The following is a 13,300-nucleotide window of genomic DNA, read 5'->3' on the forward strand; positions in this document are numbered from 1 at the left end:
CGAGTCAGGAGACGACCAGATACTGCTATGTCCGCTATGATAGATGATTAACTCGCACTAGTTGTAACGCAAACTCCCTACTGCAAAGTCCCGACGGAATGGTTGCCTTGATTAGAGTTCAGACAAACCTCATGCTGGGCCACTTGCGATACTACGACGCGTATTGCACTGTCGATCTATGGAGACATTTACGAGTCATTATCTCAGACCAGGAAATGTCGGTAAGTACGTCTAAATACTACATGAAAACTATTACTGTATCGATACGAGACAGGGACAAAACAGGATCATAGAGTCAGTCCACAAGATGGAGTTGAGGTGGACTCGTCTCAAAAACTACCATGTCAGTAGCAAACTGATTGGAACGCAAAGAACAAGAGCCAAGACGCTCAGGTCATACCTCGCTATAAGGTGGGTCGCGTTATATTGCAGCAATACGTTACCGCTAATCACTTACTACATGGCATAGTACTAGAAGAACTGCTTATAAAAGCCCAGCCATATCTACTGACAAGTTTTCTTTATAATTCGCCATCAGCTCAACAGGATTACAATTGGGACTCTTCCACTTCCATATTCTACCAGCTCACAAATCAATCGGCTTTCCAAGGTAGGTTCATAAAGAATAGACATCACGCAGCCTGGATTAGTACTAAAAGCACCACCAGACTCAACACAGATATACAATGAAGCTATCTGCTGTCGGTCTCTTCTTTGGTCTGTTCGCCATGGCCAGCGCAAAATGCTACAACTGCTTCTATGCAAGCGGTTCGCCTCCTTGCGGCGCATGCCCCAAGGTTATCAACGGTGGATGTGGTGGTTGTATTGGCGGTTGTCCTGCTGCGGAGGGTGGAACTTCGGCTGTTCAAGAGGTGCCCTGTTAGATAGTCCTGGTGGCAAAATCACTTTTAAGGAGACCTATGGCATTACTTCTAGCCTAGAAAGCTTGAGTAGTTGAGGAAAAGCCGAACTTGGTCAGGAATGAAATGTGTTCGGTGATGTATTGCCGAGTCACCAACTTCCGTGTGCTGCAACCTCATTAGTGAACTATACCTATTGAGGAAGTGCGAAACGCATCTTTACTTCGATGATGAAGTCTCACTTGTCAAAGAACCGGCTACTTGCCGGTGGAACGTATTGGATATCTAAATGTTATTAAGAATGCCCGTTCCGATCTTTCCAAGCAGGTATTTAACTGAGCAATAAACACAAGCTATACCGCCAGTCTGTGCTACTTCTCAAAGGTTATTGAGGTTCTCAGCCACAAGTCTCAATCGTACATAACACATAAAATCTTGACCTTTTCACAAAGCTTATCACTCCTTCTGCGCATCTTGGTCTTCACTGACCTTCAATTCAACGCTCCAACATGATGCAGCGACTTTTCAAACTTTCCAACCCGGATCTTCTCCACGAAGCATCATACGTCCACGGAGAACGGATTCAAGCAGCGTCTGGCCAAACCTTTGTCATCATTGATCCTGGTAGTGGCATTGATTGGGCTACCTGCCCTGACAATTCTGCTGAAGATGTCAACAACGCAGTCCAATCTTCTTATAGAGGCTTTCTTGAGTACAGAGGGTACACTGCACGTAAAAGAGCCCAGTTATTACTAGAATGGCATCGCTTGATCGGTGAGTCTAAAGAAGATCTTGCAAAGCTTATTACATATGAAACTGGAAAGCCTCTCGCCGAAGCACGAGGAGACTATTCTCTAGGCTTCGCTTGGTGGTTTGCTGGCGAAGCTGAACGGATCCAGGGCATAATTGGGGCGTCCAGCTATGCAGAAAGAAGAGTGCTTACGATCAAGCAACCTATTGGTGTGGCTGTCGCTCTGGTCCCATGGAACTTCCCCATTGCCATGACCATGAGGAAGGCCAGCGCAGCTTTTGCTGCCGGCTGCTCTATGATTGTCAAACCGTCACCCGAAACGCCTCTGTCTTGCCTGGCACTAGCAGATCTAGCCACCAGAGCTGGTTTCCCAGCAGGCACATTCAATGTTCTAACGACCTCTTTGGAAAATACTCCTGGACTTTCCGAGGCTTTATGCACTCATCCTTTAGTCGCTAAGGTGACCTTTACAGGCAGCACTAGGGTGGGAAAAATTGTTGCTGGTCTTTGCGCTCAAGGTCTTAAAAAGTGCACACTGGAGCTTGGCGGAAACTGTCCCGTTGTTGTCTTTGATGACGCTGATATCGGCCAAGCAATCGGCCAGATCATGGCATTGAAGTGGAGGAATGCGGGCCAAGCATGTATTACGGCAATCGAGTTTATGTTCAAGCCGGTATCTACGAAAAATTTGCTACTGCCTTCTCTGAGGGGACCAGCAAGTTCAAGACTGGTCATGGTGCTGACCCCACCAACAACTTTGGGGCTGTCACTACGCTTTCCGGTCCTGAAAAGGCTGAATTACAGGTCAAGAACGCTCTCGAAAACGGCGCTAAGCTCAGAACTGGATCAGGAAAACCTCTTATGCTGTCTTCCTCGGGAGATGGCAGCCAGTTTATGGAGCCAGTGGTTCTTACTGGAATGACACAGGATATGCAGATGGCTAAAGAGGAAACATTTGGTCCCGTTTGCGGCCTCTTCAAGTTTGAAACAGAGGAACAAGTCGTCAAGTGGGCCAACGACACCAGCCTCGGTCTTGCAAGCTATGTGTTTACCAAGAACTCAGACCGCTTGTGGAGGTTGTTTGAAAATCTGGAGGCAGGCATGATCGGCCTAGTAAGTAGCAGCAGTCTTTCCAATTTTACTGTCCACGAGAAACTGACATACTGTAGAATACAGGAAATGGCTCTGCAGCAGAGAGTCCCTTCGGTGGCATCAAGCAGTCTGGCTACGGAAAAGAAAGCGGCAAAGATGTTGCTGTAGCAGAGTATCTCGTTGAGAAAACCGGAACTTTAACAGTGATGTGATAGTTTTGATGGGCGACGAAGAATAATGTGAAGTGCTAGATTTACGTCGCGTATTTAGATGTTTTCTATATTAGCTGGGACTTGAACAAATATGATACATGACAAGGCGTGCTTGATGGCCTAGAGGTCTCGTAAGCTGGGTGTAATTCCTGTTCCTCTTAGCATGGAACATGATGACATTGTCGTGATGTGGTGTTAAAGGAGGAGGACCGCGAGAAGTTAGAACACCGCTCTTGTATAGACTTCGTGTTAAACAAAACAGCTGATCTATGGACTTATACACGGATTCACAGGGATGGAACTTTGAGTACCATGCTCTGTATCTATATTCGGAGCCTTCTAGTTAAGTAACTCACTCCCAGCAAAGTCTCCCAAAGCCGTAACATCCTCCAAGCACTGAGTAATAACATGTAGAGCTTTAACTAGATCCTCCTCTGTAATTGTCAACGGTGGACTAAATCTCAAACGATCCGCACCAATACCGACAAGGACACCATGATGGGCAGCGAGAGCCTGGACTCGTCGGGGGGTTACGCCCGGTACACTCTGATCGAGAACCAAAGATTGAAAAAGCGCGATTCCCCGAAACTCTTTTACATGTGGCGGGTTAAGCTCCTGGATCGTCTTCTCCAGAACTCTTCCAAGACGTTCAGAACGCTCCGAGATCTTCTCGTCTTCCAGGACATCTAACGTGGCGAGAGCAATAGGAGAAGCTCCAAAAGTTGAAAGAACTTCGTTTTTGTTTACCAAATCCATGACATGCTTCTTGCCCATAATGACAGACAGGGGGTAGTATCCTATAATAGATTAGTCGAGGATCATAATTGTGAGTAAATCGAACTTGACCAACCTCCCGTGATGCCCTTGGCCATTGTCACCATATCAGGCTCAAGCTCCGGTTCGTGGTGAAAGGAAAGGTCTTTTCCAGTTCGGCCATACCCAGCCTGGATCTCGTCACAAACCAAGAGGACATTATACTTTCTGCACAATTCTTGTGCACCCTTCAAGTAGCCCTTGGGAGGAACAATGGTTCTGGTAGAACGGTGAGCGATTGGGCACTAGATTTGACTGTTCGTTTAGTACTAACCCCGCCCAACCTTGGACTGGCTCCACGAAAAGCGCAGCAATTCTCTCGCCATCGTCTTCAAATACTTCTCTCAAAGCTTCTATGTCCCCAAAAGGAACAAGTTTACCACTTGTAGGAGCGTAAGGTCCAATGTTGGGAAGATGTTGTCCGAAATCTGCGTTCCATGGGTTTCAGCACAGGAAGTTGTAAGTTACAAATGGGGGAAACAACGTTTGTGGGAAGCTGTGGCCATGGGCATGGTAGACAGGGTCAAGCCGTGGTAGCATTGATCTACAGTGAGAACATGAGCCTGGTCCTGCGGGATCCCTTTCTTGAGATACGCCCATTTGCGTGCGATCTTGACGGCCGATTCCACTGCCTCAGATCCGCTCAGCATGGTCGCAATTGAGTCAAACCCGAATTTCTAACTGGATTAGAACTTGCCATCTCAAGAAAGCTTAGCTGTTATTCTGTCGTTACTTACTTTAGTGAGCCGCTCTGCGAATTCCACGTACAACGGGCTGATGTAAGCCGTTCCACTGAGCGGCATCTTGTGGACTTGGTCCGCAGCTGCTTTGGCGATCTTGGGATGAGAATAGCCAAAGTTCATGACGGCAAATTGGCCAATAAAGTCGATATATTCCTTGCCATCTACATCGATGATGGTGTGACCCTTGGCCGATTCAACAGCAACCGGTAGTGTTGGAAACCCCCCCCCTGATGTGCTTGGACCAAGTCTCTACATGGCGCGCAGTTTTCTCGGACAGCACGGGTATGCTGTTGAGTTTGCTGGTAGGTAACTGAGGGCTGGTTGCAGATGGAGCCATGGTGCAAATAGTCTGGAGCAACTGTAAGAAGTTGCTTATTGCTGCTGCTAGGACACCCCATGTCTTACGGGAGCTATTTATCCATGGCCGCCGGGCAGCTGGAGCATATCCAGTTAGCGCCTGATTACAGCGTGTGTGAGGCGCGTGATGNNGCAGTATACCGGCTACCCAACATAATTGCCTAAGATAAGCTACGATTACGGCTCGCATTTCCATGGTGGGAAAGGCAAGACTCGGAACCCGAAGTGACTTAAACTCTCAAAACTTCGTCTGAACCCAATCAAGAGCAGTTTGTGGAACCGGTTCGCAGACCGGAGCAACAGCCGGGAACGAACCCGTCCCCTTCTGTTCGTTGAGAAGGTTACGAAAGAGCGGGGAGTCTGTAGCATTATACCCATTTTAGGATGCGGCACGCATCTCCATTTTGGGCTTAAGCTGTTTTTCTATACTCCACTCAGAGCCTGCAGCAATTCATGGTTGATATCTGCCATACAGTCTGGAGGTTTGGAGCGCCCTATTGGCCATTGGAAACAGGTTCAATAGTAATTGCCTCGTTTAATAGATGCACTTAGAACTGCCATGCGAATTCCAATGTCAGCTTAAAACCGGTGCTAAGAAACTGTTCACCAGTGCAAGATATCTTTACCGGCTTAAATTCCGTTTCAAATAGGTATTTGCTAGATTATAAAATGCATTGCTTGAGAGTCCTTCATTCGGATGTTCATATCATCATCCATACAAGGGAAGTCCCAAGGCCCTTTGGGCACCAGGTCATGATATTCCCCATCACTCATACTCCAAATGTCTTCTGTCGAAGACATCATAAGCTCTCTAGAACGATCTGGATATATGGCTATCATCTCATCGTGCTTTTGGCGCACCCATTCACGGTCCCGAGGTACGATAGCCTCTCGCGCAGCAATATAAAATGGAATTGGCAATGAGGAGTCTGGCCCACAGCCGGGAGGGAGTCTATCAATAAGAGAGAAAAGATGCTTTCGGTAAAGTTGAACCCGACTTGACGTTGTAGGATCCATAAATACTCGCCGGGCAAGGAGAAGGTGCGCCATCCAGTAAAAGCATGCATTGAGGGTCCTTAGATGGTCATCTTGGGAGGGAGTGACAGACACAGGGCTGTTTGATCGAGGAGCTATATTCAGCGGCATCGGGTACTTTCGTGATCCCCAGTCTCGCATAGTCGTTTCGAGTTGATACGTTTGAGCGAGCCGTACGTCGTTCTCCAACTCAACGTCAGTTGCCAATATCGATATCTTCGCCAAAAAAGAAAGTACAGGCTGAGGGCAGCCAGTCAGTTCGCGAAAGGACGGCTCAGATACATCAGCTTCCTCATGCTGCTGATACAAGATGAAAGATTCGGGTGCGAGGGGCTTCCGGCGCCTCAAGAGAGACATGATGATATCAATCAAGGCAAATCGCTGCACTAAAAAGCGAGAATAGAATCCGTCAGGCATCTTGTCGATATATCGTAGTTCAACCACCAACTTGAATGCATTTAGAAGATGTGTGTCCGTCGTGAGGCTACCAGTCATAACCTCCGAAGCGATGTGAATGACATATGCTGCAAGGGTGACTTCTCTCAGGGATAAGACTGAAAACGCATGATTCTCTATGGATAAAGACGACTCTTCCGAAGTATTAAAAATTCGGAGAAATCGTTCCATACTCCGCAACGATCTCAGAGCTTGTGACCGACGCTCTTCCATAACTCTCAAGTCACCTCTGCAATAGCTGTACATATTTGCAGCCGACACATACAGGAATGTATGTAAGAGCAGTGGATATGAGATGGAGACTCTGCAAAGCTCACGAAACGGATTTCCAGGGCTATCGAGAGCTGGAATTCGAGGAGACGCATCGGTCATAACTGTGAAGGGATGATGTAAGTTTAGTAGGTCGACGACAGAGTTTAAAAACTTACAGGAGTTGAAAGCGATTTCCTCAGTGCAAGTGGTAAGGCTTGATGTGAGCGGTCCTAATCTGTGCTCAAAGGTCTTGGTGATACCAAATACGGGATTGGTACTAGAGTTTGATCCATCAACCCCATAATCGCGTTCAATAATTCCCAGCGACGCGCCACCGTCACTTGGGACAGAGTCCAACTGGACACTGTTCGGGTTCATCAACGATTGCTCGCTTATGCTGTCGCCTGTAGCTGATACATGATCCTCGTAGTGGGCGGATAATGTCGTAAGGTCTTGACCAATCATAAATGCGTTGAACCAGTTGCTGTCAAACTGCATATTTGGAAGGTCGTCGAAATATAAGCTCACGTCGCGGTTCCCTTGAGTCAAACCTTCAAAATCCTGCAGTGAAGGCATTTGCTGGTGTGTAGTGGCAGGGCTGATGGAGGTCATAGACGTGTGCAAAGTATCTAAAGTTGCTGCAGATCTAGAACAAGCCCCATCTCGATATTCACTGCCTCCTAAACGTAGCTGGTTGTCGTTATTGTAAGGCGCCGTGCCGAAGTTTGGGCTTTCACCTTGATCGAGAGTCTGGGTTTCGTTTTGGCATTGGTCCAAGACTTGGCCGCTGCTATCGCTTGGATGTGAATCTTGCCATCGGCCACGCTTACGCTGTTGTCGACCCCCATTCTGGGCCGGTCTTTGCCTCTCGTCTCGATTAACCCTTTTGGTACCTCCGTTGAACGAAACATCAGGAACAACAAACGCATCGCTGACGGGCGCCCAACGGAATTCGTTTGCGTAGTCGCAATTGCGGCCTGATTTTTGGCAGAGTGTACAGACAGGCCGTTTCTCATCGCATTTCCTATGACGCTTCCTGCAAGTCAGGCAACCTAGTGAATCGATTAGCCAGGTCACGATATGTGCACTGAGACAAAAACAAAGGACCGTTGTCTCGGACTACAGGTTATATAACTAAGATTGAGTCAAGACGATGGCGAAAGTAAGAATTATATATATAAATATCCTTCTTGTTGAACGCACCTTGTCGTGAGCGAATTTCTGGTCGCTGCATGATAAGACTGCTCTGCAAACAAATGGATTAGGAGAGGTGTGTGGAATTGAAGTCGCGGAGTGAAGGGCGTTGCGGGGTAAAGAAAGTGACCCGGGATCCCAAAAAGAGTATAACGTAAGGATTCACTAATTCGGTTGGTGTACTCGGTAGATATGATAGTATCTAGTGGCTGCACCGTCTGAAAATTATAGTAGAGGTTGGCGGGAATATGCAATTTAGTGCGCTACAACACAGCAGAACCCAGCATTGCGCAATAACCGATTGTATAATACAACAGCAGCCACAGCTTATAAGTCTGCATTGGCGACAGCCGCCGAACAACGGTCGAAAAAACCTTGACTCTAAACAACCAGAGTCTTAGTACTACTCATACGCTAATAAGACACTGAACCCGTGGAATCATAAACAGAGCTGTACTGCTAGTGATTCCGTGTCAATCATCTACCAAGTTCAATATGTCCCATGACAGAATCCATTCAGATCGGCTGACAATGATTGCAGAGTCTCTGGCCAAGTCCTATCTTTTAAATACAGCTTGCTGTGTGTTCACGTGCATCAGTGTTGCCTCGGCAGTTGGCTCGATACTGCACTACCTTGCATGCTAACAGCTTGAGCTGATCATCCGGCATGGAACCTACTCGCTAGCCGCGCACTGTATCAGGTTTTCGCATCAGCCTTAAAGTTAGTTCTGCTCACTAGTGGCTGCTTCAGAGCTCGCAGTCTCTCTACCTAGTAGAATGACTGTTGCGCTCGAGCCTCGGCTAGATTCCGTGTCGCAAGCTAGACCTAATTCTGAAAAGCGAACTAGATGGTAGCTTCTAATAATTTTCGTTCCCCCTGTTTTGCGCATATTCCTCTTTCCACTGCGTCATCATGAAGCCATGATCTGATTCCAGCGGCTTCGCTGTTTATGCTGCGGGATTCCGTCTTGGGTGCAGGGAAGTGATGATTGCTTTGACCTCTTAACATCCTTTACCCTGAAATCTATCGCGCAATATAAAACACCATTCATTTCCAACAAATTTCCACTTTGGCCTTACCGTTCAATATATGACTAGAAATCTGCACTGAAAATTGAATTACTCAACATGGACGCCAAACAATACAGCAGACCCTCGCAAGCACAAAAGCCACAGCGGCCTACCAATCTGGTGTTAGCACTTCGAGCACTCGTCCTTGGAGTCACAATTGCCGGGATCGCCGTCTCCTCTATCCCTGCCCCGAAGAACTTTATTGCAATTGGAATACTGGGACCAGCTGTAAGTGGACATATCATATCCACATTCTGACCTTGCATGTATTGACAAATTAGTTTGTCACGACTTTCTGCTGGTCGGCTATTGAAATTCTCTACCCTTTGGTCAGGATCTTCCCACCTGCATATGTATCATTCCGCATTCTTATCGACTGCTTCATTGTCATCGGATCGACAATCTGTCTGATATGCTTTGGTCTATTCCGGGATTGGTGGCCAGGTGGTAGTGCTCTCAGTTCAGAAGACGCGCCCTTAGCTCGAGAAATACTATTCCAAGCAGCTCTGGGACTCGCCTGCGCTTCAACGTAAGTTCTGCACCAATCCATCAAAAGATCAGTTGCTCACTCTCTACTTAGAGTTCTCGAGATTGTGATCTGCATCACCCAGCTTTTGGAAAAATAGTGGGTTGCCAATTTGGCCGGATAGAATCGTGTTAGCTGTAGATATGGAGGTAGTAATTATGCTAGAATAATCCATAAAATACTCCTGAACCCCAATCTTGTGTTTTCTTCCCTTTATCCGGATTATAAGAATCCTAAGTTTAGCTAAACTTAAGCTGAGTTTATGATGAGCTTATGATGAAGTTCAATAAGGTTTAATGCTCAGTAGGTGTCTGCCTGGCCGACGACAAATAAGACACATACACAAGGATGAGGTGCTATATTAACAACATGTTAGGATAACTTTCCACTACACAGCCTAGTTAAAACAGATATCACTCTTTGTATTAACCCCATAACCCCAGTCACTGGTAAGTCGCTGTCCACTTTCCACCACCACCAATCCTCTTCTAGGACATAGTTGGATGAAAACCTCCTGAATCGCATCATGACGTGTACTAGGTGAAGGTGGTGCAGAGCTCCTGGTCCGGTCCACTCTGGGTATTTACGTCTGTTCACCCATTTCGAGGATGGTTGATCCAGTGGTAACTTTCCATGCGTCGCGTCATCCCAGCCAAGCTCTCGGGCTTCTTTTTCAATATCGACGGCGTGATCGGTAAGAGGCGGGCTCGGTTTTCCTCGCCAGTCTCCCTCTTCCCGCTTTTCTAGATTCATAATAAATCTTGTCGCTGACTTGAGGTTGGTTCTCACACTGCAGAGAGCTGTCGGATATGTTGTGCTCCGCGAAATCCTGTCTGTTGCAATGCAGGCTGTGGAATGATATAGGCCTACTGAGACCTTCTGCAGACCCAGTATATACTAGAGATACAGGAAGGTCATCAATCTCCTCAACTGTGAAACGTTCTCTTCTTGACACTTTCGTTTGATGGATGACCATGAAGAGAGACTTGAACAGAGGACGGATGGTGTGGGTTCTGTTCAACGTCATATGCAGATCATCCGGCGGCTGTCCTGGTATTGCAGGGAACGGCAGAGTAGATATTCTCTGAAGCTCCTCAGATGTGGCGCCTCTGAAGACAGCGGAAGAGAAGCTTTGAATGAGCTTCTGATGGAATTCCAATATATCGGCGAGCGTTGGTTCTGTGTCTCTAGTATGATGTCTAAACGTGATGGATTTAGCAATGTAGCGACCATGCTCTATATCAGATTCATATGGCTTGAACCAATGACGGTAAAGCCAGGGGTCGAGAGAGTTCAAGACACCGCCAGCAGCTCTATCTGATTCTATCCTGTCTGGGTAACAGAGATACATCGCGACAGACTTGTTATGACAGTCAACGAAATGTTGAGCACCATAGTGGTCAAGGTACCACTCCACGCTATCTTGACTGGCTGGGAATATGCAGTACAAAGGGTCTCGAGCAAAGCGCGCGCAAGTAATCTCCCGGTGCTCTTTTTCTTTGAGCCCACGCAACTGGTGGAGGATCTGGTCCCTGTCTGTGAACGGTCCTGGTAACTCTAGCGCGGGATCTGCTGCGACGACACGATCGTATTCCTTGGCAACCGTGGCCATCAAACGTCGACGGGTTCTGTGAATGACATGATCTGCCTTTTGGGAGTGGTGAGTATTGGGTTCAGAAGACATGGCGATATCGTGAAGTCGACGGGTGAAGAGTGAAGAGTGGAAAATACAAGAAAATAAGGACGCGAAACAACAGTCCAAGACACATTTATCACCAGAAAGCTGAAAGCCAAATCGCGATTTACTTCCGGATTGAAGCCGCCTGAGAACTCTAATACTGAAGAGAGTTTACTCTTACTTCTGGTTCAGCCATACAGAACAATGGGCAAGCGAGAGTCTAAGTTACTGGCTGAGAGCTTACTCCGGCAGACAGAACCTAGAAAAGAAGCATGAAAGTAAAGGCGGAGCGTGGAGACTATAGAATTTTTTCTAAGTTAGTCACTATCAAAGAAATTGCACCCGGGTCGGTCAGGTCTCCGCGGTTCACCTTTGGGCTGTTGTTTATAGTCCCTGATTTGGGCTGTCAGTATGGTCTGCCGCTCGCGCAGTATTATTCTTCTCCTGTTGATTATTACATTGGGGAATATATTTCATTTGGGCTTATATATAACGTACTATGCTCTTAAAATGGATACATAGAGTTAAGTTTTAATCTCATTGTCGTCCTTCAGTTCAATGTAGCAACTATAGTCTTAAGAATTTAACATTTTCAATGTCACCTACACTAGCTCGACGGCGAACTGATAACACATCAAGCGTGTCGGTCGCATAAAACAGAGGGTGGGGGAAGTACTTTAAATTCCTAATACTAAGAGAATATAGAGGGCCAGATTACTGAGAAACTATATATTTCAATGGCCGGGAAGCCTTAGAGGCAACTCAAAGTATCTAGACCAGGATCTGATTACGCCCTAGCCATTATACATATTCGGAGCAACAACGGTAATGTTTCTCCAGCGAGTGTTCTCCTCGGCATGCTTTATAGCGTCGCACACCTCGTCCAGCTGAAACCGATTGACTTGCACGCCACTCTCTGGCCCTAAATCGATCCGACCGTCCTCTATCATACGGATAATGCGCTCCATAGACTGACGGTTGCACATCCAGGAACCCTCAACCTTGAGCTTCTTGAAGACCACCGAAATATACGGAACCTCGGCGGGACCAAAGGCGCCGCCACTCAGGACAATGCGTCCACCTCGTTTAAGCGCATGCTCAGCCGCGGGAAGGTAAGGCGCCCCTTGGGCACCACCGGGGGACCAGTCATTGTAAACATCAACTCCTTCGCCTCCGGGTGTAGCCGCGATAATCTTACCAGCGTCGGCTTCCACGTCACCTGTCATAAGAACAGTAGTGAGCCGAGGGCTCTTGAGCCTGCTCTTCAAATCGCCCAACATCTCTGCGTCTCGTCCCAGGGCGATAACATTCGCCCCCACCGCAAGGGCTACCTCAACAGTATTCCCTCCAAATGTGCCACCAGATGGGCCAATGACAACCGTGTCCGAAATTTTGATATCGCCCGCCTCAAAGACTGCCCCGGCCGATACAGACAAGGCTGAGATGGACACCAGTTTGTTTGGTCAATACCCAACTCTTTGATGCGGCGCTCGTTAATGGGGTAGGCGTTTTCGAGAGGCGCGCGCTGGTATTGCTGGAACGAGCCGTCGCGGAAATCGCCCTCAGCCAGCCGATCGGTATTCGGCCCAGGTAGTCCCTTGACGTGGCCCGTCATGATGAAAGTATTCGGGTCATCGCGGCCGAGAATTGCGGTACTAACATACACCAGGTCTCCTTCCTTGATTTTTGCAGCACCGCTGCCGACCTTGTGGACGCGGCCCAAGGCGCCAGGGTTGGGGACGAACGGCGGGGTCAGGGCAGGTGCTGGAATGGTTCCATCATAAAAGCTTTGAATGTAGCGGGGGAGCGGCGCTGCGAAGACTTTGACCACGACGCTACCTGGGATGGCCTCAGGGATGGGTCTATTGTTGACAATGGATACTGGCTTGCCGAATTCCTCGAGCACGACAGCTCGCTGAGTTGAGGGATTCGCCATACTCTTTTAGTTAGAGCAAAAGCTTAGAAGCTAATAAAAACACTGTAGAGGTTTGGAAAACTGCTCCAAGACCGATGTTTGAACGGAAAACGAGTCTACCACCTAACCATTTATATGATATACTCTCGGCTCTCGCGGCCTCCGGACAGCGGACGAAAATCGAAGACATTACTAATTGCTTGGTTCGGGGCCGCATTTGCATCCGTTCCGAGAGACCCAAAGTAAGATGATTGGCCCAGCCCTCTGTGAGCTCCGCCAGCTAGTATCTATCTGTTAGTTTCACCTCCGCCTGTCTCGAGTCTTAAATGTTTAGGGTGTGCAACA

At 47.7% G+C, this 13,300-nt stretch overlaps 6 protein-coding genes across 6 annotated transcripts; 2 read left to right on the forward strand and 4 right to left on the reverse strand.

Moving 5' to 3' along the window:
- Positions 1-1,369: 1,369 nt before the first annotated feature.
- On the forward strand, positions 1,370-2,915 carry FTJAE_160 (succinate-semialdehyde dehydrogenase; the record flags this gene model as incomplete). Its single annotated transcript, XM_037347706.1, has 3 exons — positions 1,370-2,284; positions 2,332-2,724; positions 2,781-2,915. The coding sequence occupies 3 exons, from the start codon at positions 1,370-1,372 to the stop codon at positions 2,913-2,915; spliced, it is 1,443 nt and encodes a 480-aa protein (XP_037212763.1).
- Positions 2,916-3,254: 339 nt separating this feature from the next.
- FTJAE_161 (ornithine aminotransferase) lies at positions 3,255-4,591 on the reverse strand (the record flags this gene model as incomplete). Its single annotated transcript, XM_037347717.1, has 5 exons — positions 3,255-3,712; positions 3,766-3,947; positions 4,003-4,156; positions 4,213-4,405; positions 4,466-4,591. The coding sequence occupies 5 exons, from the start codon at positions 4,589-4,591 to the stop codon at positions 3,255-3,257; spliced, it is 1,113 nt and encodes a 370-aa protein (XP_037212764.1).
- Positions 4,592-5,485: 894 nt separating this feature from the next.
- FTJAE_162 (transcriptional regulatory protein pro-1) lies at positions 5,486-7,805 on the reverse strand (the record flags this gene model as incomplete). The annotated part of the gene is made up of 4 exons (XM_037347728.1): positions 5,486-6,417; positions 6,637-6,693; positions 6,748-7,548; positions 7,775-7,805. 4 exons carry the CDS (start codon positions 7,803-7,805, stop codon positions 5,486-5,488), a joined length of 1,821 nt encoding a protein of 606 aa, XP_037212765.1.
- A 1,088-nt stretch (positions 7,806-8,893) lies between these two features.
- On the forward strand, positions 8,894-9,462 carry FTJAE_163 (uncharacterized protein; the record flags this gene model as incomplete). The annotated part of the gene is made up of 3 exons (XM_037347739.1): positions 8,894-9,064; positions 9,118-9,365; positions 9,417-9,462. The coding sequence occupies 3 exons, from the start codon at positions 8,894-8,896 to the stop codon at positions 9,460-9,462; spliced, it is 465 nt and encodes a 154-aa protein (XP_037212766.1).
- A 573-nt stretch (positions 9,463-10,035) lies between these two features.
- Positions 10,036-11,046, reverse strand: FTJAE_164 (uncharacterized protein; the record flags this gene model as incomplete). The annotated part of the gene is made up of 1 exon (XM_037347750.1): positions 10,036-11,046. The coding sequence occupies one exon, from the start codon at positions 11,044-11,046 to the stop codon at positions 10,036-10,038; it is 1,011 nt and encodes a 336-aa protein (XP_037212767.1).
- A 788-nt stretch (positions 11,047-11,834) lies between these two features.
- Positions 11,835-12,976, reverse strand: FTJAE_165 (isopropanol dehydrogenase; the record flags this gene model as incomplete). The annotated part of the gene is made up of 2 exons (XM_037347761.1): positions 11,835-12,454; positions 12,511-12,976. The coding sequence occupies 2 exons, from the start codon at positions 12,974-12,976 to the stop codon at positions 11,835-11,837; spliced, it is 1,086 nt and encodes a 361-aa protein (XP_037212768.1).
- Between the last annotated feature and the right edge of the window lie 324 nt (positions 12,977-13,300).

Source organism: Fusarium tjaetaba (genome assembly GCF_013396195.1).
Source record: "Fusarium tjaetaba strain NRRL 66243 chromosome Unknown NRRL66243_c0000008, whole genome shotgun sequence".
Classification (NCBI taxonomy): domain Eukaryota; kingdom Fungi; phylum Ascomycota; class Sordariomycetes; order Hypocreales; family Nectriaceae; genus Fusarium; species Fusarium tjaetaba.